This window comes from Chiloscyllium plagiosum, unplaced genomic scaffold (assembly GCF_037043375.1).
Source record: "Chiloscyllium plagiosum isolate Xiang-an unplaced genomic scaffold, Cpla_swu_hap1 HiC_scaffold_1, whole genome shotgun sequence".
In the NCBI taxonomy this organism is placed as follows: domain Eukaryota; kingdom Metazoa; phylum Chordata; class Chondrichthyes; order Orectolobiformes; family Hemiscylliidae; genus Chiloscyllium; species Chiloscyllium plagiosum.
Window position 1 is genome coordinate 141,959,326 of NW_028270139.1, and position 27,976 is coordinate 141,987,301.

The window sequence follows — 27,976 nt, forward strand, 5'->3', positions numbered from 1 at the left end:
TTGTGATTTTTCCAGGCACATTCTGTTAGTCACTTACAGTTGGTAACTCCCTTTCCAATGCATGTTCTGAGCTATTTGTCAAGATAGGGTTGCCTGTCACCATAGATCCAAAACAAAAGAATTTGCTGACTGCTTCTGGTAGATGTTGATTCTGTGCTCAAGCAGAGAAATATAATTACAGTTTCTTTGACACAGATGATGAGAGCAAGCTTGACACAAGCTATGGAATAGACGATCCATGAGCCTTTTGGGCTGGTCACCTGTTTGGGCAATGAGTGCAGCAGCCAACAGAATTTCTCTGATCTGAGCACTATGTACTTTGGTCTCAGCTTTTTGTCTTGATAGACTGAGGAGTTCTTGCCCTGATAGTGAGGGGACATACATTACTTCCATGACAACATGGAAAACACAGCTCAGGAGAAAAGATCAAACAACACTAAATAGAGTTAGGGTTGAGATGCAACCTCATTTCACTCTATTCTTGACCTTAAGACCATAAGATGTAGGAACAGAGGTAGGTCATTCAGCCCATAAAGGTTAATCTACAATTCAATGAGATTATGGTTGATCTGGTAACCCTCAACTTCACTTTCCTGTCTTTTCTCTTTAACCCTCTATAATCCTTTAAGATTAAAAATCTATCTCAGCCTTGAATATACTTAACAATGCAGCCTCACCAACCCTATGGTAAAGAAATCCACGGACTGACTACCATCTAAGTGAAGAAATTCCTCCTCGTCTCCGTCTTAAATGTGCAATCTCATATTCTGACGTAATGCCCTCCCAGATTCTCCCACAAGAGGAAACATTCTCACTACACCTACCCTGTCAAGTCCCTTAAGATGTTAACACTGTCTGATGTGGAACCAGTGAACCGAATGGGGTGCTGATACCATATAAGTCTAACAGAGATTGGGAAGACTTCCAGTTTGTCTCTAGTATGTGGTGGAAGACTATCATGCACACCATGTCAAATGTCTTTGTGAAACCAACAAAACCAAGTTAAAGTGGTGTTTGCTGCTCTAAACACCTGTATTGATGCTGACATAGAAGATCATGTCCACTATGGATGTCTGCTCTGAAGCCTCACGGTGCTTCCAGGTATGTACTGTTGGCTAATTAGTTGATGGAACCTTGTGAGAATAACTCTGGCAAAGATCATCCCGCCATTGCTGAGGGATGGTATGCCCCATAAGTTGTTAGAATCCACTTAATCAGATACCCCTCAAGTATGCAATTATTTCTTTATAATAGAAGTAGATCTGTCCCCCAGTTTATTTTAGCAGCCTGTCTTAATATCTATACAGAGGGATTGTTTAATACTTTTTGGCTTGTGTGGGTAAGGCTTACAAACCACATACCTATTGAGTTTAACTATTATTTGATTGTTTTCCTCATAGTGCCTCTTACAGTTTCTGTGCACTATTTGAACATTTAATTTATTGAGAATAACTGATGAATTATTGAATTTGCTAAAATTTACGAATTTCTTATGTGTCTGGCTTTAAATCCAACATTGGTTTCTTTGAAATGTTGAACAAAGGTTTAAACTTTTAAAAATAATCTGCAAATGTTTCATGATGTAGAAAGGTCACTCACAGAATCCCAGAATTAATACTGTACAAAAGGAATCCATTTGGTCTGTCAAATCTTCCACCAGATCTCTGAATGGCCTCTCGTGCTCTTCTCCATTTTCTCATTGTAAGCTGCACATGCTTCTTTTTTCAATGATGATCCAATTTCCACAAAAATAACTCCAGTGACCTTACATCCAACACTCTCATGGGGCACAATCCAGACCTTAGCATGTAAGCATCCATCTTCATCTACCTATCACTTTCCCAGCTATCTTCCCCCCCAACCCCACACGCTTCTCATTTATCTCATAGACCCCTTGCCCAATTCCCTGCACCCCCCAATTCCTGATGAAGAGCTCATGCTCAAAATGTCGACTGTCCTACTCCTTGGATTCTGCCTGACCAGATGTGCTTTTCCAGCACCTCTTCAGCTTGCTGCCTGGACCTGTTAATGGCCATCTTGGCCAGGCCCATCAGCAAGGCCACGAGAAGGCCACCAGTAAGCCTAACATCTGTGGTGGGTAAGTTACTTGAGAAAGTTCTGAGGGATAAGATATACATGCATTTGGAAAGACAGAGTGTGATTACGAAAAGTTACCATGGCTTTGTGAGTGGGAGATCATGCCTCACAAATTTGTAGAGTTCTTTGAAGTGACCAGGAAGGTTTACAAAGGCAGGGTAGTAGACATAGTCTATATGGATTTCAGAGTCAAGATTAGAGTGGTGCTGGAAAAGCACAGCAGGTCAGGCAGCATCTGAGGAGCAGGAAAATCGACATTTCGAGCAAAAGCACTTCATCAGGATGCTGCCTGACCTGCTGTGCTTTTCCAGCACCACTCTAATCTTGACTCTGACCTCCAGCATCTGCAGTCGTCACTTTTGCCTATATGGATTTCAGTAAGGCCTTTGATAAGGTTCCTCATTGTAGGCTGCTCTGGAAGGTTGGATTGCTTGAAATCTAGGGTGAGCTGGCAAATTGGATACAAAATAGGCTTGATGGTAGGAAGCAGAGGGTAATAGTGGAAGGATGCTTGTTGGGCTGGAGGCCTTGACTAGTGGAGTACCTAACAGGTCAGTGCTGGGCCCATTACTGTGTGTTATCAATATCAATGACTTGCATGATACTGTACAAGGCATGATGAGCAAGTTTGCTGATGACACTAAAATAGGCAGTATCATGGACTGAGGAAGCTTATCAGAAATTGCAGCAGGACCTTAATCAGCTGGAGAAGTGGGCCGAGAAATGGCAAATAGTGCTTAATACAGATAAGTGTGAGGTATTGTATTTGGAAAGTCAAATCAAGATAGGAGTTTCATGGTGAATGGTAAGGCCTTAAGGAGTGTAATGGAACAGAGGGACCTTGGAGTTCAGGTTCACAGTTCTCTGAAAGTGGAGTCACAGGTAGACAGGGCAGTGAAGAAGGCTTTTGGCAAGCAGGCTTTCATCAGTCAGGGCATTGAGTATATAGAACATAGAACATTACAGCGCAGTACAGGCCATTCGGCTCTAGATGTAGCGCCAACCTATGACGCCAATCTGAAGCCCATCTAACCCACACTATTCCATCTTTGTCCATATGTCTATCCAATGACCATTTAAATGCCATTAAAGTTGGCGAGTCTACTACTGTTGCAGGCAGTGCGTTCCACACCCCACACCCAATCTCTGAGTAAAGATACTATCTCTGACATCTGTCCTATATCTATCACTCCTCAATTTAAAGCTATGTCCCCTCGTGCTAGCCATCGTCATTTGAGGAATAAGGTTCTCACTGTCTACCCTATCTAACCCTCTGATTATCTTACATGTCTCAATTAAGTCACCACTCAAGGTTCTTCTTTCCAACGAAAACAGCCTCAAGTCCCTCAGCCTTCCCTCATAAGAGCTTCCCTCCATACCAGGCAACATCCTAGTAAATCTCCTCTGAAACCTTTCCAAAGCTTCCACATCCTTCCTATAACGCAGTGACCAGAACTGTACGCAATACTCCAATTATGGCTGCACCATAGTTTTGTACAGCTGCATCATGACCTCACGGTTCCGAAACTCAGTCCCTTAACTCAGTCCCTCAGTCCTGTTAATAAAAGCTAACACACTGTATGCCTTCTTAACAACAATATCAACCTGGGTGGCAATTTTCAGGGATCTATGTACATGGACTGTAAGAAACCATAGAGGGTTGTGAACACAACCCAGTCTATCACGCAAGTCAACCTTCCACCTGAAGTGGAGGAAGCTGGTATAATTACAACATTTAAAAAGCATCTGGATGGGTATATGAATAGGAAGGGTTTAGAGCGATATGGGCCACGTGTTGGCAAATGGGATTGGATTAAGTTAGGATATCTGGTCGGTATGGATGAGTTGGATTGAAAGGTCTGTTTCCATGCTGTACATCTCTACGACTCTATGACTCCATCCATATTTCTCAATGCCTCGGGAAGGCAGATGACATAATCAAAGACCCCTCTCATCCCGGTCATAATCTCTTCCAACCTCTTCTGTCAGGTAAAAGATAGAAAAGCTTAAACAAATGTACCAACAAATTCACGAATAGCTTCTTCTCTGCTGTTTTTATACTTCTGAATGGATCTCTCAAATTTTAAATTTAATGTTGATCTTGCTCTTTGTGCACCTTCTCTGCAGCTTTAATGTTGTATTCTTCACTCTGTTACCCTATTACCCTTTGTATGGTATGATCTGTCTGTCTGTACACAAAACAAAACCTTTCACTGTACAAAGGTACATGGGACAATAATAAATCAAATCAATTTTCTTGGTTACTTTTTCATAATGCTCAATCAAGTTTGTGAGATGATCTCCTTCTTTCATTTTTTCTTTTTCTTAAAACTATTCAAAATGGCATTGGATTATGCAACAGTGGAAAAGCTTTTCAATAATTTGAAAATAACAAATGCTGGAGATTACAGCAGATCAGTCAGCATCCATGGACAAAGTTAAAAATCATACAACACCAGATTATAGTCCAATAGGTTTATTTGGATGTACTAGCTTTTGGAGTGCTGTTCCTTTCTCAGGGAGCTAGTAAGGCAGGATCATAAAGATACAGAATTTATAGCACGAGATCATAGAGCCATACAACTGATATGACCTATTGAACAAATCTAGATTGCTGTTAAGTCTTTCATCCTTTAGAATGGGTTGCAGTTTTCAATTCATTAATACGTAAATCCCAGAACTATTTTCAAATCACATTCCCGAGGCCATTGTTGTTCCAGCAGCAGGAGGTGCGAGAGCATCGAGTAGGAGACTGTCGGAAAGGTGAGGAAAGAAGTTTTAAAACTCACCTCTATTTTAGGGGCCTGCCTTTGTTGTTCCTACACAGGAAGTGCGGGAGCATCAAGCAAGAGGCTGGTCACAAGATTGCTTTGCAGGGTTTGGGTGGTTGCTTTACCCAAAACACTACTCGGCTAGTGTCTCCCACCCATCCTCCTCTTCTAATGAAAAAAAAACTTCTGTGCATCGGTTGGTAAGGTGGGAAGTGTTTTCTTTCATGTTTCTTTTTTTTTCAGTGGTTTATTTGGGAATTTAGAATAGTGGAATGGGGGTTAGGGTAGTTGAATATTCCTCCTGCTGTATGTAGGAGGTAAGGTTCACCACTGGTGTCCCTGCTGACTTCACTTGTGGGAAGTACACCCAACTCCAGCTCCTCGAGAGCCATGTTAGGGAACTGGAACTGGAGCTGAATGAACTTCGGATCATTCGGGAGGCAGAGGGGGTTATTGAAAGGAGTTACAGGGAGGTAGTTATGACATAGCCACGTGAAGAAGGTAGATGGGTTACTTTCAAGGTAACTGGCAGGTAGTTCAGGGATGTCTGTGGTGGTTCCCCTCAACAACAGGTATACCGTTTTGGATACTGTTGTGGGGGACGACTTACCAGGAGTAAGCAATGGGGCACAGGTCTCTGAAGCAAAGTCTGTCCCTGCTGCTCAGAAAGGAAAGGGGAAAGGAGCAGAGTTTTAGAATAAAAGAAAAAAATTCTGAAGAAATAACAGCAGAGTACTGGGCTAATGGTTAAATTCTTGGCAGTGCAGATGAATAGAGATCTTGGTGTCCTGGTGCATAAATCCCTGAAAGTTGCCACCCAGGCTGATAGGGCTGTTGGCGTTTATTGGTAGGTATACAATGTGTTGGCATTTATTGGTAGGGGGATTGAGTTTAGGAGCCACGAGGTCATGCTTCAGATGTACAAGACACTGGTAAGGCTGCACCTGGAGTATTGCATGCAGTTCTGTCATCGCATTATAGGAAGGATGTGGAAATCAGAGGAGATTTACGAGGATGTTGCCTGATATGGTAGCTAGGTCTTACAATGAAAGGCTGTTTTCGTTGGAGAGAAGAAGGTTGAGAGGTGGCTTATTCGAGATGTATAAGATAATCAGAGGGTTAGATAGGGTGGACAGTGAGAGCCTTTTCTCTCAGATGGTGAAGGCTAACTCGAGGGGACATAGCTTTAAATTGAGGGGTGATAGATTTAGGACAGATATTAGGGGTAGTTTCTTACTCAGAGTAGTAGGGGTGTGGAACGGCCTGCCTGCAACAGTAGTAGACTCACTGACGTTAAGGGCATTAAAATGGGCATTGGATGTACATAGGGATAATAATGGAACGTTGTAGATTAGATGGGTATCTGATTATTTTCACAGGTCAGTGCAACATCGAGGGTCAAAGGGCCTGTACTGCGCTGTAATGTTCTATGTCCTATAACTTAAGGTTTTATATTTAAAAAGTGACATCTCAGCTCAGGCAATGCATTAAAAGTGTGAGATTAGAGTCTGTCTGTATTTCAATCTTGAGTCAGACTGGTTCTATTTCCAAAGTAGGAATTTATAAAATGTCACATGGATTGACTGCCTGCAGATTGTGTGCAAAATAGAATGTATCTGCAAATTCACTCCACAGACTTACATGTGTGTATGTATGTGAGGGAGAGAAAGTGTGTGTGTACTTTGGAAATAGAACCAATCTGACTCAAGATTGGAATGACAATAAAACCATTCAGAATTAGCGGGGTGCTGGAAAAGCTCAGCAGGTCAGGCAGCATCTGAGAAGCAGGAAAATCAACATTTCGGGCAACAGCTTCAGGAGTTCCTGAAGAAGGGCTTTTGCCCGAAACGCTGATTTTCCTGCTCCTCGGATGCTGCCTGACCTGCTGTGTTCTTCCAGCACCACTCCAATCTAGACTCTGGTTTCCAACATCTGCAGTCCTTGTTTTTACCTATAAAACCATTCATTCATACTCCATTCCCTGTTAATAAAGTCCAAAGTAATGTATGTTTTATTAATTGCTCCCTCAAACCGTCCTGCTACCTTTAATGATTTATGCACATATACACATAGGTCCCTCTACTCCTGCATTCCACTAAGAATCGTACCCTTCAAATGTATTGTCTCTTCATCATTCCAAACAGTTTGAAATTATGCATTAACTGCGTCTTATCAGCCCATTCTCAATTGTCCCAAACAAAAACAGAAATTGCTGGAAAAAAAACAGCAGGAATCAGCAGCATCTGTGGAGAGAAAGCGGAAATTTCATTTTGCAATCATGTTTTTGGATTCTTGCGTATTTGTAATTTTGCATTCAGGTCCAGTCACTCTTCTTCAGAACAAGTCTTCAATTTGTCCCTACCCTTTGAAACTCTGCACTATCCTTCTCAAAGATAGTTACAAATAATGCATAGTTTTATTAAATAATTGGTCAAATTAAAAATGAAAATAAGCATTTTTATTGATGAAGTCACAGAGTCATACAGCACTGAAATAGGTTTTTTCAGATAATTAACCTGGAGACAGACCAAAGCAGCTCAGTTCAAAGCTAGCTTGAGAAAGTATTTGATTTCCATTCCTCGTTTCACCCAGTGAAATGTTTTCGGGGCAGATAAAAAATTGGATTTGTCGAGCTATTTTGTGGAGATGATAAAGTGTCGATGCAGGCGTGACGCTGCTCTCTGCACAACTATCCCGAGTTTGTGGATACATTTTGAATTACGCGAGTCTGGGTTTTGACCGCGGGAGGACACCGTCGGTGAAGATGGCGGCGCTCAGGAGCGCGGCGGGTGAATACAACCTGGGAATGGGGCGGGGGGATACAGGAGGAGGAGGAGGAGGGAGGAGGAGGAGGGGGGGGGATGCCCGGGTAGGGGGAAAGGAATCGGTGGGGCAGGCAGGGCTTGCTGGCCCGCGGTTAAGGTCATCCCGTCCTTTCTGCTCCGGGCACGGGACACTCTTCACCCCCCGGGGGGGAGGACAGGAGAGGCCTCGTCCTCCGTCAGCCGAGACCTCGTCCTCCGTCAGCCGAGAGAATACAGGCGGCTATCCGCTGGTGGGCCTGGGCAACCGGGAATGCTCTGATAGTGACGGTGCCAGTGTTGGGCTGGGGTGGTCAAAGTTAGAAATCAGACTAAACCAGGTTATAGTCCAACTGGAATGCTCTGGGCGATTTTTTTTTGCTTGTTGTCAGAGGTAGTATTAATGAGGCGATGACCATCTCTAACGAGAGGGCCTCTTAACTATCGCCCCTGAATTTCTGTAATTCACTGTCAACATCCCGGAGCTTGTCGTTGATTAAAATGGACCGAACGTCTACTTGCTCCCCAGAAATATGTACTGCCCTCTCTGAATAGGTTGGTTGGAAAATACCTAGACGTTTATAAATTCCTTTGGGCCAGCAGACCCAGGTTTGATTCTGGATCAGTGGTGCTGGAAGAGCACAGCAATTCAGGCAGCATCCGAGGACAGGCAAAATCGACGTTTCGGGCAAAAGCCCTTCATCAGGAATAAAGGCAGAGAGCCTGAAGCGTGGAGAGATAAGCTAGAGGAGGGTGGGGGTGGGGAGAGAGTGGCATAGAGTACCGAGTTTGTTTCAGGACATGGTTGAAGAGCTTCAGGGCTGAGGAATTGACCTGGGAGTTGCAGTGGGAGAGAGACTCCCTGAGATTCTTGTAGAGAGAGGAGGAAAACTTCTTCAAGGCAGGCATCCTTGCAAGAGGATTCGCAGTAGGGTTAAAATCACGAGGTAAAAACAATGACTGCAGATGCCTGCCTTGAAGAAGTTTTCCTCCTCTCTCTACAAGAATCTGTGAGTCTCTCTCCCACTGCAACTCCCAGGTCAATTCCTCAGCCCTGAAGCTCTTCAACCATGTCCTGAAACAAACTCGGTACTCTATGCTACTCTCTCCCCACCCCACCCTCCTCTAGCTTATCTCTCCACGCTTCAGGCTCTCTGCCTTTATTCCTGATGAAGGGCTTTTGCCCGAAACGTCGATTTTGCCTGTCCTCGGATGCTGCCTGAATTGCTGTGCTCTTCCAGCACCACTGATCCAGAATCCAGACCCAGATTTGAGTCTAACTTGCTCCCAAAGGTGTGTAATAACATCTCCTGAAGCTGAAAATAAAGGCAAAATACTGGAAATCTGAAGTCAAGTGCTGCAGAAACTCAGTAGGTTTGGCAGCAGCATTTTATAAATACTGTATAAGGGTTCTTGTGTGCAATGGAAGTGTTCCTCTTGCTAGACCAGGAGGCCTTGGTTTGTTCTAGGTTAAAAATCTCACAAAGTTTATAGTGCAATGGGTTCATTTGGAAGCACTAGCTTTCAGAGCACATTTCTTTCATCAAGTAGTTGTGGAATATAAGATAATGAGACTCCCTTAGAGATGCATTATAACATCTTTGATCAGTTTAATTAAGAAAATATCAATACTTGCTGTGGCTATAAGAGCAAATAAAGGCAACAAATCCTAACTCACCTGATACCTGACTTGTGCTTATTGATGGTGGTATGTGATGGAATATTCCCTACCTGTCTGGATTTGAACAGCACCAATACCACTCAAGAAGTTTAGCATCATACAGCACAAAGCAGACTGCTTCATTAGCAATGAATTCACCATCTTCAACTTTTGCTTCTTTTGCCTCTGATGTGCTATCTTCTACCATTTATAAGATACAATACAGAAATTCATCAAGGCTTCTTCAACAATATCTTCCAAATATATGACCACTACCATCTAGAAGGCCAGAAGATGTATTGGGAACAGTCTGGCTTGCAAGTGCCCCACTGAGCCATTCATCATCTTGGCTTGGAACTACTGGACATCACTGTTCATTCAGTGTGGCTGGGTCAAAATCCTTAGAACTCTCCCTCCTTAATTGGAGGAGTATAGTAGTTCAAGAAGGCAGCTCAGTACCATCTGCCTGCCAAATTAATGATTGGAAACAAGCATGGGATGTGAATCTGTGGCAAAATCAATGTTGAAAAAATAATTTCAAATCAAAAATATGCAGCATTTCAGGAAAAGAGTGGGTAAAAATTTCAATGAGAACAAAGATTGGTGTGATTGATTTAGAAAAATATTGGCATCAGTCAAGGTAGAATGACTTACCTGTTCCTGCCTGTGAACATCTCTGGTTCTGCAGAGGATTCTTGAGGCTGGCAATACTTTGCTGCAAACCTTGAACGTCCATGTTGAATGCCCAATGCAATGTTACTATGGCCAGTGGTAGCATTCTGACCACTGGCCTTCAGAAATAGGCTTCTAGACCTGGATTTGGACATACAGGACTTTATCATCACTGTTGTGGAAATCTTGAGACTATGTCTATTCTTTATTATACTCCCAATTTGGTAAAAATTTAGTTCTGCCTATTTTGCATCTTCTGTTGGTCCTATGTGACTTTTTAGGTCTTTATTGGAGTTGAGACAGGAATCCAATTTTCTGTTTGTATATTGTATTTAAATGGGGGCTTATATATCCTAAATGCACTTTTCTGTCATCCCTAGGACATCAAATACAACCCACGTTTAAGTTGTTAGTGAATTGACTGTTAAAATGGATGTTTGAGTGGCACAATTTTCTATGATTTTGCCATGTGTGGATTGCTGACGTTGGCTTGCATTTCCTAAGTTTTCTTTCCAATTTTAAAACTTTGAATCACTTTATTTGGAGAATTGCTCTGTGTCCACATACATTCACAGAAAGGGGAGATCATCTTTCTCTGCTGCATGTTGATTGCTTGAAAATGTTAATTGCTTGATTGACTATTTTGCCTGATGGCCTTTTTGAGTCAAAGCATTTCATACTTTGCGTGTTAGCAAAGAAGACATACTGAGGTCAAGAGCCAGTGATGCCACATTGCTTACTTTCAAAGTGACGCTAACCATTTCTGTAAGCCCTGGCATGCATGCTAATACAACCATGGAAGAACTGGGTATCTCAAAGTATGGACAGCTGATGCATAGATGTCATCAGCTGCAAGGGCATCTGTATTAATCCTGCAACATGTGGCTAGCACGTTCACTGTGAATTGAAAAAGGAGTCTCTTGATCAGATGATATAGTACAGTAGAAGGGAACAGAGGTAAGTTATTTTCGATAATAGTTAATGGACTGGAACCTTGACTCAAAGAACTGTTAAAGCATTCATTTGCTCAGCTGTTCCATCACTGATCTGCAGACTGAGGTTTACAGCATTTTATTCTCCATCAGGTCCATTCCTTTGAAATTCACGTGGGCATATACCTTTTCCATTTCCATAACTGTACTCCTATTGAACTTGTGCTCATTTATATAACTTTGCACTTGCTGCAAAATTGGCAAAGACTTGAGGTAAGTAAAGTGGCAATTTATGTGTAAACCAGTTTACATGTGAGCAAATGGAATGGATCACTAAGTGAAACAGTTGGGGTCAATTATTTCAATACATCCAAGAGAAAGTGGTTCAGTACTTGGAGAGGAAAAGTTATGCTAGGGTTTGAGATATTGAGCGGTACAATGCTTCCTAAACACTGAGATCAATCAAGTATCTAAACTTACTTTTGCAGACTGTACAAGTATCTGACCATTCTGTAGGACTTTTAACTAGTGTTTTACTATTCTGACCTGATTTTTACACTAATTTTATAAGATAAATAAATAAAATATTGTAACTTTGAAAAGTAAGAACGCTTTTTTTCTTTGTTTTAAGGAACGTTAATGCGCTTCCTTCCTTTGGTGCGGAAAAATGTTGCAGGAGGTTCCTCCATTACACAGCTGGTATCCAGGTTTGCCACCCTCGATCTCCGATACATTCAATCTCCAACTATCTCTACGGTAACCAGACTGGGGCTACCTTTGGGCAGTAACTACATGTGTGCACATAAATTCGCTACTATCAAGAGGTGAGTTTGAAAATAGACATTTTCCCTCGTGATTTAAAATTTCAAGTGCCTTTGTTTATCATATTAATTTGTATCTTTTGTGTGTAAACTCAGATGCACTTTTTTTTTCCTCTCTCATGGGATTGAGGCCATTGTGGCAGGGCCTGCTTTCATTATATATCCCTAATTCTCATGAGAAGGTGGTGATTTACTTTCTGCAGTCCTAATGATGTAGGTAGACCCACAATGCTGTGAGGGAGGGAGTTAGCATTTTACTTCAGTGGTTCTAAGTCATGTGGATGTGTGGTCCAAAAGTGAATTCTCATACACTATTTCTTTATGGCTTGTAACGGAGAAATCAGCATGCCAGTCTTCTATTGGCGCATCAAATTAATTTGTTCTTTTAAATTATAGTATTTTTTCTTGTTTTCAGTTTTGACATTAGCTTTCTTCCCACACCATACTTCATTTGTGGGGTCCTTCCTGCCAGACAGTTTGTGTTGATTGGCTGTTTGAGTCAAAGTGTATTGCACTTGTTAATTACATCCAAACACCACTAAGTTTATGAAATAACTTCGCTACATTCAAGGAAACAGCATATTTCCCTGTACTCGATTAGGATTTATTCCACTATGTGACAGAACCTAAATACAAAGGAGATTAAATGATAAAAAAAAAAGAGAGTGTGGGAAATGTTCGCTTACCCAAGGTCTGATTTTTTTTCTTTTTTGCTTATTCACACACTATTTGTAGAGAGGTACATACAAATAAGGAGCATTAGATCATTTGGCTCCTTGAGCCTACTCCGCCACTGAACAAGATCATAGCTGATCCAAATACCTGATACTGATTAAGTTGAATCTACCAAAATCTGACAGCAATGACAGCTACTACTGAACAACAACTCAGATAAATCATGCAATTACTAGAACATAATTTTAGTTCATTGTGGGATTATTGTGGGATTTGTGTTTTCAAAATTCAGTGCTGTTTTTAAGCTTGTACTATTCAGAGAATTTATTTGTCTTGATAATGAAATGGATTTGTTGCTTCACTGCATGAAGACTGTCATAAAGCACTGTTTGTATGCTGGTGAATTAAGCAAATTATGCAAATATATTACACTTTGAAGCATCATTTTTAAAAAAGGCACTTAGCTAGTTATTTTCCCTAAAGAACTGTATGATGTTCAATTTGTTGGTTTGTTTCCTCCAACCCAACAACCCTCTGAGGTACTTGCATTTCTCCAGTTCTGACCATTTGTATTGTTTCTGTTGTATTGCTCTGCAAGAGTTAACTGGGATAAAAACTATCAGGCCCTTAAACTCAGAAATTCTGTCTTGAACATGTCCAGTCCTGTTCCTCTCCTTGCACATATGAAAGGTCCTTAAAACCTGCCTTTTTGATCATGTTTTTGGTCATTTACCCTAAACAATGTGCTCACAGCTGCTGCACAGGTGCATATAGCAGTAATGGGCTTTGCTTTGTGATGAATAAGGCTTTGTGTTCGCAGGACTGTGCTTAAAACAACAACTTAATTTTAAATGGAACGTTGGCCCTCCTATCTCCTTATGTGGCTTGGTGTCAAATTTTGTTTAACACTTCTGTCAAATAGAATCATGGGATTTTACAGAGCAGATGGAGGCCATTCAACCCATCATGTCTGTAGAGCTACCTAGCTAGTCCCATTCTCCAGCCCTTTCTTCATAGCCCTCTAACTTGATCACTTTCAAATATATAACCAACTCTTTTGAAACCTTCAATTGAATCTGCCTCCTCTACCCTCCCAGACAGTGCCTTCCAAGTTCTATCAATTCTGAGTCAAAATGTTTTGCCTTCCCTCACTCCTAGTTGGGATAATGTGGGATATTTTGCTACATTAAGGATGCTATAAGGATGCAAATTGTAATAATCAGTAAGAAACCTCACAACTATTATATTGGAAAGCCTGTTTCCGGGATTGGTTTGACAGCCTTTTTAACCATCAACAAAGGAAAATTTGAAAAACAATTGAGAAAGGCTGTGAGGTCACGCAAAGATCACAATGTTAAGTTTATGAAAATACCATTAAGGAATGAAATTGTTTGAAGAATCTTCAGACCGGCTGAGAAAAACTTACAAATGTAGCGAATTGTTATCTTGTATAAGTAAAGCAACCCACTAATATGTTATTACACAAAGTCACATGATAATGCTTGAACTGAATGAATCTGCTAAGAACCATGTGAACTTGCTATGAGTTAGAGAAGCGCAATGATTGGTATTTGGTTTTGTTTCAACAAGTTTATGTTCTGTTCGTTTCATGGGGATTGAAGAAGCATTATACCAAAGACATGAATATCTGATTTCGATCTCAAGGGGATGTCACAGAATCATTGAATCCCTACAGGGTGGAAGCAAGCTATTCAGCCCATCAAGTTTTCATTGACTCTCCAAACAGCCTCCCACCCAGACCCATGCTCCCCTACCCTATCCCTGTAACCCTGCGTATTCCATGGCTAACTTACCTAGCCTGCACATCCTGAGACACTATGGACAATTTAGCATGGCCAATTCATTTAGCCTCCATATGTTTGGACAGTTAGAGTAAACAGGAGCTCCTGGAGGAAACTCATACTGATAAGGGGAGCATGTACAAACTCCACACAGTCATCCGAGGTTGGCATTGAATCCAGGTCACTGGCTCTGTGAGCCAGCAGTGGTGACCACTGAGCCACCGTGCCACTACATGGTTGCTACATTCAGAATCATGCGATTGTTAAAGTAATTGTGGACAGTGTGAGAGAACATAAGGCATATCAGATTTACATAGGGTAGCAACTGACCACGCCACTGAACATGAAAAGTGATCACAAGTAAAATTTTAAACCTATTAACATAACTGAAATCAGTACCACAGCATCAGTTTCCTATAAATCCACACAACACAAAAAGTCCTGCTTATTTAAAGTAAAAACAGGACAATTAGTATTTGCATCCTAGGCTAATTGCTGGCTTTTATCTGCGTATGTCAAAGAATAATCGTATGTCCTGAGAGTAATATGGACCAATTTTAGAAGGTAAGACAAAATGGTAGAAATTTGAAAGTGAAGGAAATATACAATAGATCAGTAAGTATTGGAAACAGCAGAAGATGCTGTTGCGTTACTTCTTTTTCTTCAAAGCCTCTGAGTCTCCTTGCAGCTGTTGCTAGAAACGATCTCCACTCCATTGTGTTCCCAGTAACAAAGAATCTAAATTAGAAACTGTAAGGGAATTGGAGACAAACCTTTCCAAGGTACTGACTGCCACTTTCACTTCCTTTCCAGTGACATCCCCACAGGTTTTCACGCGAACAAATATCGAGGTTTATTGAGATACATGTGGCCTGAATTACTGACCAGATGGGCTTTGGTTAACCAATGTCGTATAAAGAGCGATGGACTATTGTAAATATTGTATTAATGTGATGTATTTCCTTTGTTTAGTCTGCCTAACTGTGCTACTAATTTTCAACAATCGGTGAGAGCTCTCACTTACTGCAGTCTGCGTAAAGGAAAGCGGAAATCGGTGAAATCTGTTGTCAAAAGGTTCCTACGACTGCACTGTGGTCTCTGGGTGCGCAGAAAGGTCTGTGTTCACAACATTCAGCATTGGAAGAGATGCATTTTATTTTTAAACAAATTTCACAAGCTAATGACATCATTTAGGAATGGGGTGCAAGTTTGTAGTTCCTTGAAAGTGGAATCATAGGTAGACAAGGTAGAGAAGAAAGTGTTTGGTATGCTTGTCGTTATTGGTGAATGCACTGAGTACAGGAGTTGGGAGGTCATGTTGTGGCTGTACAGGATATTAATGAGGCCACTTTTAGAATACTACATTCAATTCTGGTCTCCCTGCTATAGGAAAGATGTTGTTAACTTGAAAGGCTTCAGAAAGGATTTACAAGGATGTTGCTAGGGTTGGAGGGTTTGAGGTATAGGTAAAGGCTGAATAGGCTGGTGATATTTTGCTTGGAGGATCAGAGGCCTAGGGATAATCTTTATTGAGGTATATAAAATCATGAGGGGCATGGATAGGGTGAGTCCAAAGGGTAGGGGAGTCCAAAACTAGAGGGCATAGGTTTAAGGTGAGAGGTGAAAAATTTGGATTGAATGTATCTACTGTTACCACTGTCCATTCTACTGGTTCCTCAAAAATTAAAAAAAGATTGGTCAAGCAGTTTTGGCCTTTTGAAGGCCATACTGACTGTTTCTCATAATGTTTCTTACTTTTGGAAAACCTTCTTCTATTTTCTCTTTTTTTTTATTCTTCATGTGATTTAGACAACACTAGCTAGACCAGTATATATTGCTCATGGTGTCCTCTTGAACTGCTGCAGTCCTTGGGCAGATACCTTTATCCATCCCAGTCCAAAAACTCCATACATCATTGATAATGATAAATTTTACAATCTACAATTTAAAACATGCACAAAGACAGTGCCTCCATAGTCCTCCGGGAAAGAGAATTTCAAGTATTCACAATGCTCAGTTTACAAAAAAGGCTCGTCATATTGGACCTAAGTAGACAATAGACAATAGGTGCAGGAGTAGGCCATTCTGCCCTTCGAGCCAGCACCACCATTCATTATGATCATGGCTGATCATCCTCAATCAGTATCCTGTTCCTGCCTTATCCCCATAACCCTTGATTCCACTATCCTTAAGAGCTCTATCCAATTCTTTCTTTAAAGTATCCAGAGACTTGGCCTCCACAGCCTTCTGGGGCAGAGCATTCCATATATCCACCACTCTCTGGGTGAAGAGGTTTCTCCTCAACTCTGTTCTAAGTGGCCTACCCCTTATTTTTAAGCTGTGTCCTCTGGTTCGGGACTCACCCATCAGCGGAAACATGCTTCCTGCCTACAGAGTGTCAAATCCTTTAATAATCTTATACATCTCAATCAGATCCCCTCTCCGCCTTCTAAACTCAAGCATATACAAGCCCAGTCGCTCCAATCTTTCAGCGTAAGATAGTCCTGCCATTCCGGGAATTGACCTCGTGAACCTACGCTGTGCTCCCTCAATAGCCAGAATGTCTTTCCTCAAATTTGGAGACTAAAACTGCGCACAATATTCCAGGTGCGGTCTCACCAGGGCCCTGTACAGCTGCAGAAGGACCTCTTTGCTTCTATACTCAATTCCTCTTGTTAAGAAGGCCAGCATGCTATTAGCCTCCTTCACTACCTGCTGTACCTGCATGCTTGCTTTCATTGACTGATGTACAAGAACACCTAGATCTCGTTGTACTGCCCCTTTACCTAACTTGACTCCATTTAGGTCGTAATCTGCCTTCCTGTTCTTGCCACCAAAGTGGATAACCACACATTTATCCACATTAAACTGCATCTGCCATGCATCCGTCCACTCACCTAGCCTGTCCAGTTCACCCTGTATTCTCCTAACATCCTCCTCACATTTCACCCTGCCACTCTACTTTGTGTCATCAGCAAATTTGCTGATATTACTTTTAATATCTTCATCTATATCATTAATGTATATTGTAAAAAGCTGCGGTCCCAGCACTGATCCCTACGGTACCCTACTGGTCACCGCCTGCCATTCTGAAAGGGAGCCGTTTATCACTACTCTTTGTTTCCTGTCAGCCAACCAATTTTCAATCCATGTCAGTATTTTGCCCCGAATGCCATGTGCCCTAATTTTGCTCACTAACCTCTTATGTGGGACCTTATCAAAGGCTATCTGAAAGTCCAGGTACACCACATCCACTGGATCTCTCTTATCCATTTTCAGAGTTACATCCTCAAAAAATTCCAGAAGATTAGTCAAGCATAATTTCCCCTTCATAAATCCATGCTGACTCTGACCTATCCTGTTACTGCTATCCAGATGTGTCGTAATTTCGTCCTTTATAATTGATTTCAGCATTTTTCCCACCACTGAGGTCAGACTAACTGGTCTATAATTCTCTGTTTTCTCTATCCCTCCTTTCTTTAAAAAGTGGGACAACATTAGCCACCCTCCAATCCGCAGGAACTGATCTTGAATCTATAGGACATTGGAAAATGATCACCAATGCTTCCACAGTTTCTAGAGCCATCTCCTTCAGTACCCTGGGATGCAGACCATCAGGTCCTGGGGACTTATCAGCCTTCAGCCCTAACAGTCTCTCCAACACCATTTCCTGCCTAATATAAATTCCCTTCAGTTCAGGTCCTTCAGCCACTGGGAGATCTGTTACATCTGGGAGATTGCTCATGTCTTCCCCAGTGAAGACAGATCTAAAGTACCAATTCAACTCTTCTGCCATTTCTTTGTTCCCCGTAATAAATTCACCCATTTCTGTCTTCAAGGGCCCAATTTTAGTCTTAACCTTTTTTTCTTTTCACAAACCTAAAAATGCCTTTATTATTCTCCTTTATATTTTTGGCCAGTTTACCGTTCGTACCTTATTTTTTCTTTGTGTATTTCCTTTTTAGTTATCCTCTGTTGTTCTTCAAAAGCTTCCCAGTCCTCCGATTTCCCACTCATCTTTGCTATGTTATACTTTTTCCCTTTTGTCTTTATATGGTCCTTAACTTCCCTCGTCAGCCACGGGCACCCCTGTCTCCCCTTTGAATATTTCTTCCTTTTTGGAATGAACTGATCCTGCATCTTCTGCATTATACCCAGAAATACCTGCCATTGTTGTTCCACTGCCATCCCTGCTAGGGTATTGCACCATTGAACTTTGGCCAGCTCCTCCCTCATAGCTCCATAGTTCCCCTTATTCAACTGAAATATTGTCACTTCCGATTCTACCCTCTCCCTTTCAAACTGCAGATTAAAGCTTATTGTATTGTGGTCACTACCTCCTAATGGCTCCTTTACTTTGAGGTCCCTGATCAAATCTGGTTCGTTGCACAACACCAGATCCAGAATTGCCTTCTCCCTGGTAGGCTCCAGCACAAGCTGTTCTAAGAATCCATCTCGGAGGCACTCCACAAACTCCCTTTCTTGGAGTCCAGTACCATCCTGATTCTCTCCGTTTACCTGCATGTTAAATCCCCATAACAACTGTAGTAATATTTTTGCGACAGGCCAATTTCAGCTCCTTATTCAACTTACACACTACATCCAGGCTACTGTTTGGGGGTCAATAGATAACTCCCATTAGGGTCTTTCTATCCTTAGAATTTCTCAGCTCTATCCATACTGACTCTACATCCCCTGATTCTAGGTCCCCCCTGCGCAAGGGACTGAATATCATTCCTTACCAACAGGGCCACCCCACCCCTTCTGCCAGTCAGTCTGTACTTACGATAGCATGTATAGATTTGAATATTCATTTCCCAGGCCCTGTCCACTTGAAGCCAGTTATCCCCACAACATCGTAACTGCCAATTTCTAAATGAGCCTCAAGCTCATCCCCCTTATTTCTAATGCCTCGTGCATTCAGATATAGTATTTTTATTTTGTTACTCCTCGCACCCTTCCTATCAATCCCTAATTCACTTGACCTCACAGCATGATCCTTTTTTTGAGTTTTCTGCTCCATTGATTCCGTTGTCTTTCTTGACTTCTCTTGTTCTAACTTTCCCTTTAATTTCCTCCTTAAACTTCCAGTTTGTCGCCTCGCCCCCACTATTTAGTTTAAACGCGGCTGTGTTGCAGTGGCAAACCTACCTGCCAGAATACTGGTCCCCCACCTATTAAGGTGCAACCCGTCCCTCTTGTATAATTTATCCTTACCGCTAAACATACCCCAGTGACCCAAGAATTGAAATCCTTGCTTCCTGCACCAGTATATCCCCTTATTTTTAAGTTGTGCCCCAACCAAGGGAAGCATCTTACCCTACTTATCACCTTAAGTATTTTGAGTTTGAAATGAGATTCTAGAGAATAAGTCTAGCTTGCCCAGTCTCTCTCTGTTGAACAATCCCACCATGCTGGGAACAAGTGAACCTTTGTTGCACTCACCCTATTTCTATCATTCCTTTCTTGAGAGGAGGAGAATAAAACTGGACACGTACTCCAGATGTGGTCTAACCAAACTCCTATATATTTGAAGCAAGACTTCATTATTCTTGTATTCAAATCCTCTTGCATAGTACAATGTCAGTGCATCCCTTTTTTTAATGTGCAGAGATCTTAACTGTATGTAATACAAAGTGCAGTGTCCCTTTTTCTTACAACTAGCATGCTATTCTAAATAAGTACAGCAATTCCACTTCCCTAGTTTCCCTCTTTTATCTCTTCTAAATATGTTGTACCATGCAATGTTTTCATTCCTGGCTCCCCCTGCCCCATGTCTGGTTCTCTGAGCACACAATAGCCTGCAGTCCTGCTGTTTAATTATACAACAGTTTATGTGTCATTTTTAATAGAAAAAATGTTCTCACTTAATATTTAACCGTTATTTTGGCTTCCCATTCTATAACTCTACTTATATTCTTATCAGGGAGAAAGTGAGGTCTGCAGATGCTGGAGATCAAAGTTGAAACTTTATTGCTGGAACAGCACAGCAGGTCAGGCAGCATCCAGGGAACAGGAGATTCGACGTTTCGGGCACAGGCCGAAAGAAGGGCCTGTGCCCGAAACGTCGAATCTCCTGTTCCCTGGATGCTGCCTGACCTGCTGTGCTGTTCCAGCAATAAAGTTTCAACTTATATTCTTATCATCAGTGTTCTCCTTTCCTACGTTGTTTACATTTGGACTGCTTACATTTTCTTGTGGATGTTTTCTCCCACCTTTCTAGTTTTAAGCATTGGCTGCCTCTCTACTTATCCTTTCTGTAATAACCTGGATCCCATTCCAGTTTAGGTGGAGCCTATCCTTTAGTTACTGTTCCAGAACTGAAAACCGTGTTCTAAGAAAATAACAGTTAGAGTCATAGAGATGTACTGTACGGAAACAGACCTTCGGTCCAACCCGTCCATGCCGACCAGATATCCTAACTCCATCTAGTCCCACCTGCCAGCACCTGGCCCATATCCCTTCCTATTCATATACGCATCCAATTGCCTTTTACATGTTGCACTTGTACTAGCCTCCACCAATTCCTCTGGCAGCTCATTCCATACACATACCACCCTCTGAGTGAAAAAGTTGCCACTTAGTTCTCTTTTGTATCTTTCCCCACTTGCTCCCACCCCAAGGAAAATACTTTGTCTATTTAGCCTATCCATGCCCCTCATGATTTTATAAACCTCTATAAAGTTACCCCTCAGCCTCCGACACTCCAGGGAAAACAGCCCTAGCCTATTCAACCTCTCCCTATAGCTCAAATCCTCCAACCCTGGCAACATCTTTTCTCAACCCTTTCAAGTTTCACAACATCTTTCCGATCGGAAGGAGACCAGAATTGCATGCAACAGTGGTCTAACTAATGGTGCAACATGACCTCCCAACTCCTGTACTCAATACTCTGACCAAAATAGGAAAGCATACCAAACGCCTTCTTCACTATCCTATTCATCTGTGTCTCCACTTTCAAGGAGCTATGAACCTGCACTCCAAGGTCTCTTTGTTCAGCAACACTCCCTAGGACCTTACCATTAAGTGTATCAGTCCTGCTAAGATTTGCTTTCCCAAAATGCAGCTCCTCGCATTTATGTAAATTAAATTCCATCTGCCACTTCTCAGCCCATTGGCCCATCTGATGATATTTTTTATCAGGATTGCCTCCCTATTCCTGTGTTGATTATTCAAGCATTCAGGATGGTAACAGCATGTACCCTCTTCCTTTCCAAATTCCACCTGAGCTACCATGAGATATTTTACACTGGCAGTGGGTTGGCAATGTATTCTTTGAGATTCTCAATCATCTGGTTCATAGTTCCTTCAAAGTAGAGTCACAGCTAGATAGGAAAGTGAAGAAGGTGTTTGGTGTGCTTTCCTTTATTTGTCAGAGCATTGAGTACAGGAGTTGGGAGGTCATGTTGTAGCTGTACAGGACATAGGTTTGGTCACTTTTGCAATGTTATGTGCCATTTTGGTCTCCATCCTTTCGGAAAGACGTTGTGAAACTTGAAAGGGTTCAGAAAAGATTTACCAGGATGTTGCCTGAGTTGGATAATTTGAGCTATAGGGAGAGGTTGAGTTGGCTGGGGCTGTTTTCACTGGAGTGTCGGAGGCTGAGGGGTGACCTTTATAGAGGTTTATAAATTCATGAGGAGCATGGATAGGGTAAATAGACAAGGTCTTTTCCTTGGGGTGGGGGCATCCAGAACTAGAGGGCATGGGTTTAGGGTGAGAGGGAAAAAATTTAAAAGGGACCTAAGGGGCAATTTTTTCACTCAGAGGGTGGTGTGTGTATGGAAGGAAGGCTTTAGAGAGATATGGGCCAAGTGCTGGCAAATGGGACTAGATTAGGTTAGGATATTTGATCAGTATGGACAAGTTGGACTGAAGGACCTGTTTCCATGCTGCACATCTCTGACTCTAATGTTCTTTAGAGAAGGAAACTGTCATTCTTACCTGATCTGGCCTACATGTGACTCTAGACATGTAGTTGACTCATAACTACCCTCTAGATAATTAGGTATGGGCAATAAATGCTGGCAATAAATTCCCATGAATGAATTTTGTTTTAAAAAGTGACAATAGGATTAAGGTAATACAGCAATAAGTGCAGGATTGCCACATTGACTAAGTAATTAAGAAAATCCTCTCAATTGTAATTAAAATGGGAAGTACTGTTACAGAGTCTTAGAGTAATAGAGATATACAGGACAGAATTGAGATATGCAAGACAATCTTTTGTATTTCAAGAAAGTAGAATGAGGAAATTGAAATATAATGATTAAAATGAGATGAAGAGCAGGCCAAAATGTACTGATTGTAATTATTATCCCCTATACGAAATTTGGTCAAAGGTAAAATAATGTTGTTTAAGTAGATCAATGGTTTGCATGTGAATAGAATGTCTCCATCATTATTTCCTCTTGTATATCAGGTTGCGTTATGATGAAAGTGGCTAAATGTGAGACGTAAATGATTTTGGGAAAACTCTATTGCACTAAAGTCTGATGAACATGGCTGTTTTCTCCTTTCTTACCAGTCATTTACTATGATTGAACAGTCCTCAGGTTTTGCATCAGAAATGAGTCATGTTGCTTAGATCCTGAACACAGCTCCTTTTGCTTTCAGGCAGGTTACAAAAAAAAACTTTGGAAGAAACGGCCTGCGAGAAAACGTAGACTCCGACAACATGTCTTCTGCAACAAGACCCAAAGCAAAATGCTAGACAAAATGACAACGGATTTCTGGAAAAGGCGGAACTGGTATGTGAATGACCCATACCAAATGTACCATGATCGAACAAACCTAAAGGTTTAAAGATTTGTGATGGTTCTGGCAAAAGTTATAGTCGTTCTGTATTGGTCCAGAAGCTAACGAAACACACTTTGTTAAGAATATGTTTGGAATTTAATACTGAACTAACTTTATACAGAATACACCAACTGACTATGGATGTTAGAAGGCCAGGTGACAGAAGAAATAATACAGGCAAATATCTATAATGTATGTCTGTATTTGTTGGTGTTCCATAATAAAGCTTCCATTCCATGTAAGTCTGAGTAATATAATTTAATATTTTTTGATAGCAATTTTGTTTTTGGAACAGCGCTGAGTTTCCAGGTTTCATGTTTACTTGCAGTCTCTGACTAAGGTGACAGATTTTGTCAGCTCTTGCCAGTGACCCTCTTAACAGTGGCACAAATAGAGGAACTAAAAATTCATGACCAACTGTGCCTTTAGCAGTCTAGGCTTTAAACACAGGAACTTCTCATCATATTTCTTTGTCTCCTCGAAACAAAACTATTGTTGCCCCATCCTAACTGTTCCTCCTTTGGCCAGTGTTAATTTTTTTTGTCTGATCATATTTCTTTGGAAGAGAAGATCTTGTGGCATAGCAGCATCCTAGACTCTGGTTCAAATCCCACTCCAGGATTAATACCCAAGGAATGTGCACTCATAAGATGGCTAGATAGGTTAAGTATCAACTTGTACCTCCTTCCAACACATGCCAGTGACAGGCTGCAAGAGTGTAAGAGTTTCCTGGTCAGCCGTGTGATGGAAAGCAGTTGGAACCTCTGCCATTACTATCCATGTCTGTAGGCTGCAACATGCTTGTAAAGTGCATGTTGCCATAGCAACATAGGGTGGAGCAGAGCAATTGACTTAGTTCACTTGTTGGCCATGGTGGATCATACGGACATCAACAATATACTGTTTGATCCCATTGCAGCTGGAGTGGATTGTCTTTGGATGGAGAAACTGAGATGATACTTCTATGGAGCACCTTGGGATAGTTTGCTTTTTATAAAATGCAAGCGCATTTGTTAAAGGTGCTATACAAGTCAGAACAATTGACTTTTAATTTCTCCCTCCCCTTTCTAGGAAAATATTGTATTTCTGTACTTACGCAGACCTTGAAATACTCAGTTCAGGCAGCATGCGAACCCATGACTTTGGTCTAGTCAATTGTGCAGAGTAATCTACCAAACTACGCTTTAAAAGATAGTCATTGTCTTTTGTGAATGTGTTCCCAAAGCATGAAGCTGCAATCATTCTTGTTATAATCTTTTTCAGTCTTTTATTACAATGGCAAGAGTTCTGTGACAAATGTACATAAGACAACAATCCTTTAATTCATGCAGCACTCTGAATGCAACCAGTGTAATAGCAACAACACATTCTCTATATACAGTTAACTGTTGTAGTCAGGGAACACAAAAGTGAATGAATACAACTGTAAAGTGCTCTGGCCTGCCAGATCTGCAGTTATTTGCTGCAAATTTAAAGAAACAAAGATTATGCATACCAGAAGGGGGAGTGGGGGAATAGATGAATACAGTAGAAATTAAGACAATCACTATCGATCCTTATTAGGCCTACCGTTTGTTTAAGGTATTAAAACCAGTGCATCTTGCAAACAAATTATTTTAAATATATGCTGATGAGAAGTACAATTATATATTTCAACATGTATATTGTTCTTGTACAGATCCACAGTGTTGTATAGCATAGACTGCATTAATAGAATTGTTACAAAAACATGAAATTCTTTTTACATTCTCACTCAATGTGTCTATATGTGATCAAGCTAGCACAGTGATTTTGTACTTGGAGGTAAGGCTGCACATGTCCAAATTGACCCCTACTGCAGTGCAAGATAAGATTAGTAGTTGTGTGCTCAACACTTAACACCAGTGTATAATTTCTAGCCTATCTATTTATTTTTGTTTTTTTTTAATTGTCCAGCCTATCACCGGAAGAATGTTAGCATCACACAAAGACAATATCCCTCATAGCCAGTGTTAACACCTGAAATTTCAAATGATGAGGTAAATTATAGTTACAACTATATCGTGTTTATGGTTGACATGAGTCTCCAGGGTTCACTAGAAGCTTGGCAATGTGCCATAGTGAAAGTCAGTGTACAACCATATTGTTGGGCTAAGTCAAGTACCTTCTAGAATCTTCCAAGACAAAAGCAGGCCATTTTTGTCACAAATGCCTGCACTAGTTCTGTGAAAGCCATATACCATTAATCCCATTTACATGGTCTTCTGTTTGCAGTCTGCAAATATTTTCATTTTCAAGTATTTTTCTCATTACTTTCAAAAATCTTTTGTGGAATCTACTTTTGCCATGTTTATAAGCAATACATTCCAGATCATTTACTTGCAATATAAGATTCACTTTTATAAAATCAAAATGAGTTCTGGAGAAAATAATTCTGGTGAATACAATGAAAACGGTGATGTTTTCTGTTCTGTCATAACAGCTTGAAATTATTTAGTGCATTTAATTTAGGGAAAAATGTCCCAAGGTTCTGGGGGAGGTGTGTGTGGTGTATGTGGGGAGGATGGTGAGGGACGAGAGAGAGGGAATGTGAAGGACAGTGGGGGGGGGTTATAGAGGGAGTGTGAAGGACGGGTGAGAAGAATAGAGGGAGTGTGTGAGGGGGGGAATAGAGGGAGTGTGAGGGACAGGTCAGGAGGGGATAGAGGGAGTGTGAGGGGGGGGGGATAGAGGGAGTGTGAGGGATGGTGGGGAGTGAAGGACACTCATCCGAGAGTGAATTTCCACTTAAAGGATGTCAAGAGGCAGAGCATGGATTACATATGGGATTCTGAGCATGTAACTGAAGGGATAGGCCCCATTAATAGACGGCTGAGGTGGGGGTGTAGAATGCAGAAAGGCTTGGAAAGTCAGAAGAATAGAGACAATGAGTTGGAGGCAGTTACAGAAATAAGGGGCAAAGCCATGGAGGGATTTTAAACAATATCAAGTTTTAAATTAAAGCGGTTGCTAAGAATCTGTCCAATCCTTGATGAGCAAACAAAAGTCGACTAAATTCTGAAATATCTTTTGCACTGTGCATTTCTATTAATTGTCTTTTGATTTCAGACAATGTTGTTCTGACACTTTGAAAGGCATTGCATGTTTTGATATTTACATATTGCAGACCATAGGCTGCGCAGTTTCGTCTGATGCAGCAAGTTCAATCTGTAGTACAAAATTGTTACTCGCAGGTGAAGATAAATCAAAATCAGAATAACAAGGAAACCTGAGCCATTTCAGCCTTGCTCACAAATCGATCACTATTCAGACTATCCATCAAGGAGAAAAAACAATTCCTATCACATGAACCAGCTAGATTCCAAGTGCCTGCAACACTCTCTGCAATTTCATTTTGTGTTAAGTACACTTGTTACAGGAAACTTTCTGACATCAATTGAATCCCCCACCCCCCCCGCGCAGCCCAGTCAGAATTTCATTTGGTGTTCTGATAAATTCAGTGATTCAGGTCTTGTAAATCATTACATAGTTATTGCATATTGACACAAAATCCCTCTGAAGGCAAAGTATAATTGAGTACAACGTTTTATTTCCAGTTTAATTTGCTGGATTTTTTTTGTATTTATTCATTCGGGAAATGTGGGCATTTCTGGCTGGTCAGGATTTATTACCCATCCTTTTTGCCCTTGAGGAAGTGGTGGTGAGCTGCCTCCTTGAACCACTGCATTGCTGTGGGTTCACCCACAATGCCATTAGGGAGCGAATTCCATGATTTTGACCCAGCAACACTGAAGGAACGGCAATATATTTACAAGTCAGGATGGTGAGTGACTTGGAGGGGAACTTGCAGGTTGTTCTCATACACCTGCTGCCCTTGTCCTTCGAGACGTAAGTGGATTTGGGTTTGGAAGATGCTTTCTAAGGATCTTTGGTAAATTTCTGCAGCGCATCTTGAAGATAATACATTGCTACTACTGAATGTCAGTGGTGGAAAGAGTGGATGTTTGTGAATGTGGTGCCAATCAAGTGGGCTGCTTTGTCCTGGATGGTGTCAAACTGCTTGGTCTTGTTTTAGCTGCACACATCCAGGTAAATGGGGGCTATTATATCACACTCCTGACTTCAGCCTTGTAGATGGTGGATAGGCTTGGGAGAGTCAGGAAGTAAGTAACTCACTGCAGTATTCCTAACCTCTGATCTCTTGTAGCCCACTGTGTTTATATGGCAAGTCCAGTAGTTTCTGGACCTGGTAATTCCCTGTAACAAGGTATTGATTGTAGGAGATTGAGTAATGGTAAGAGGATCAGGGGTTGACAGTATCAAGGGACGGTGGTTTGATTGTCTCTTACTGGAAATTATCATTGTGTGGTGCGAATGTTACTTGCCACTTGTCAGCCCGAGCCTGGATATTGTTCGGATTTTGTTGTATTTGAATATGGACTGCATCAGTATCTGAGGAGTCACAAATGGTGCTGAATATTCAGCAATTATCAGCGACTCCCACTTCTGACTTATGATAAAGCAGTTGAGAAAGTTTGGGCCAAGGACACTACCCTGAGGAACTCCTGCTGAAATGACTGATCTCCAACAACCAGGTATTACTCCAACCAGTAGCAAGTTTGCTCCCGATACCCATTAATTCCAGTTTTGCCAGAGCTCCTTGATGCCACTTTTCAGTCAAATGTCAAGGGCTGTCACTCTCACCTCACCTCTGAAATTCAGCTCTTTTGTCCATGTTTGAACCAAAGCTGTAATGAGGTCAGGATCTGAGCAGCACTGGCAGAACCAAAACTGGGCCACACTGAGCAGGTTATTACTGAGTAGGTGCTGCTTGGTTGTGCTGTTGATAACAGCTTCCATCACTTTACTGATGATCGAGATTAAACTGATGGGGTGGCAATTGGCTGGGTTGGATTTGTCCTGCTTTTTTTTGTACAAGATTATCTGGACAATTTTCTACAATGTTG

The 27,976-nt window shown here is 41.4% G+C and overlaps 1 protein-coding gene across 4 annotated transcripts; it reads left to right on the forward strand.

The window, feature by feature from the left end:
* The first annotated feature begins 7,518 nt into the window (after positions 1-7,518).
* Positions 7,519-23,272, forward strand: mrpl35 (mitochondrial ribosomal protein L35). Of its 4 annotated transcripts, none has more exons than XM_043705610.2 (4): positions 7,519-7,657; positions 11,565-11,757; positions 15,204-15,345; positions 22,852-23,272. In XM_043705610.2, the coding sequence occupies exons 1-4, from the start codon at positions 7,633-7,635 to the stop codon at positions 22,942-22,944; spliced, it is 453 nt and encodes a 150-aa protein (XP_043561545.1). In that variant the 5' UTR covers positions 7,519-7,632; the 3' UTR covers positions 22,945-23,272. The 4 variants fall into 4 exon arrangements, with proteins under 4 accessions (XP_043561545.1, XP_043561378.1, XP_087847422.1 ...); XM_043705443.2 differs by having other exon boundaries at positions 7,522-7,657; positions 22,848-23,272; XM_087991296.1 differs by lacking the exon at positions 7,519-7,657 and adding an exon at positions 8,018-8,224 and having other exon boundaries at positions 22,848-23,272.
* Positions 23,273-27,976: the final 4,704 nt, after the last annotated feature.

Excerpts from the sequence above, each read along its gene's own strand:
- mrpl35 (XM_043705443.2), top strand. The coding sequence starts at position 7,633 with ATGGCGGCGCTCAGGAGCGCGGCGG. Across the intron at positions 7,658-11,564 it reads GGCGCTCAGGAGCGCGGCGG|GAACGTTAATGCGCTTCCTT; the intron begins GTGAATACAACC and ends CTTTGTTTTAAG. Across the intron at positions 11,758-15,203 it reads AAATTCGCTACTATCAAGAG|TCTGCCTAACTGTGCTACTA; the intron begins GTGAGTTTGAAA and ends TCCTTTGTTTAG.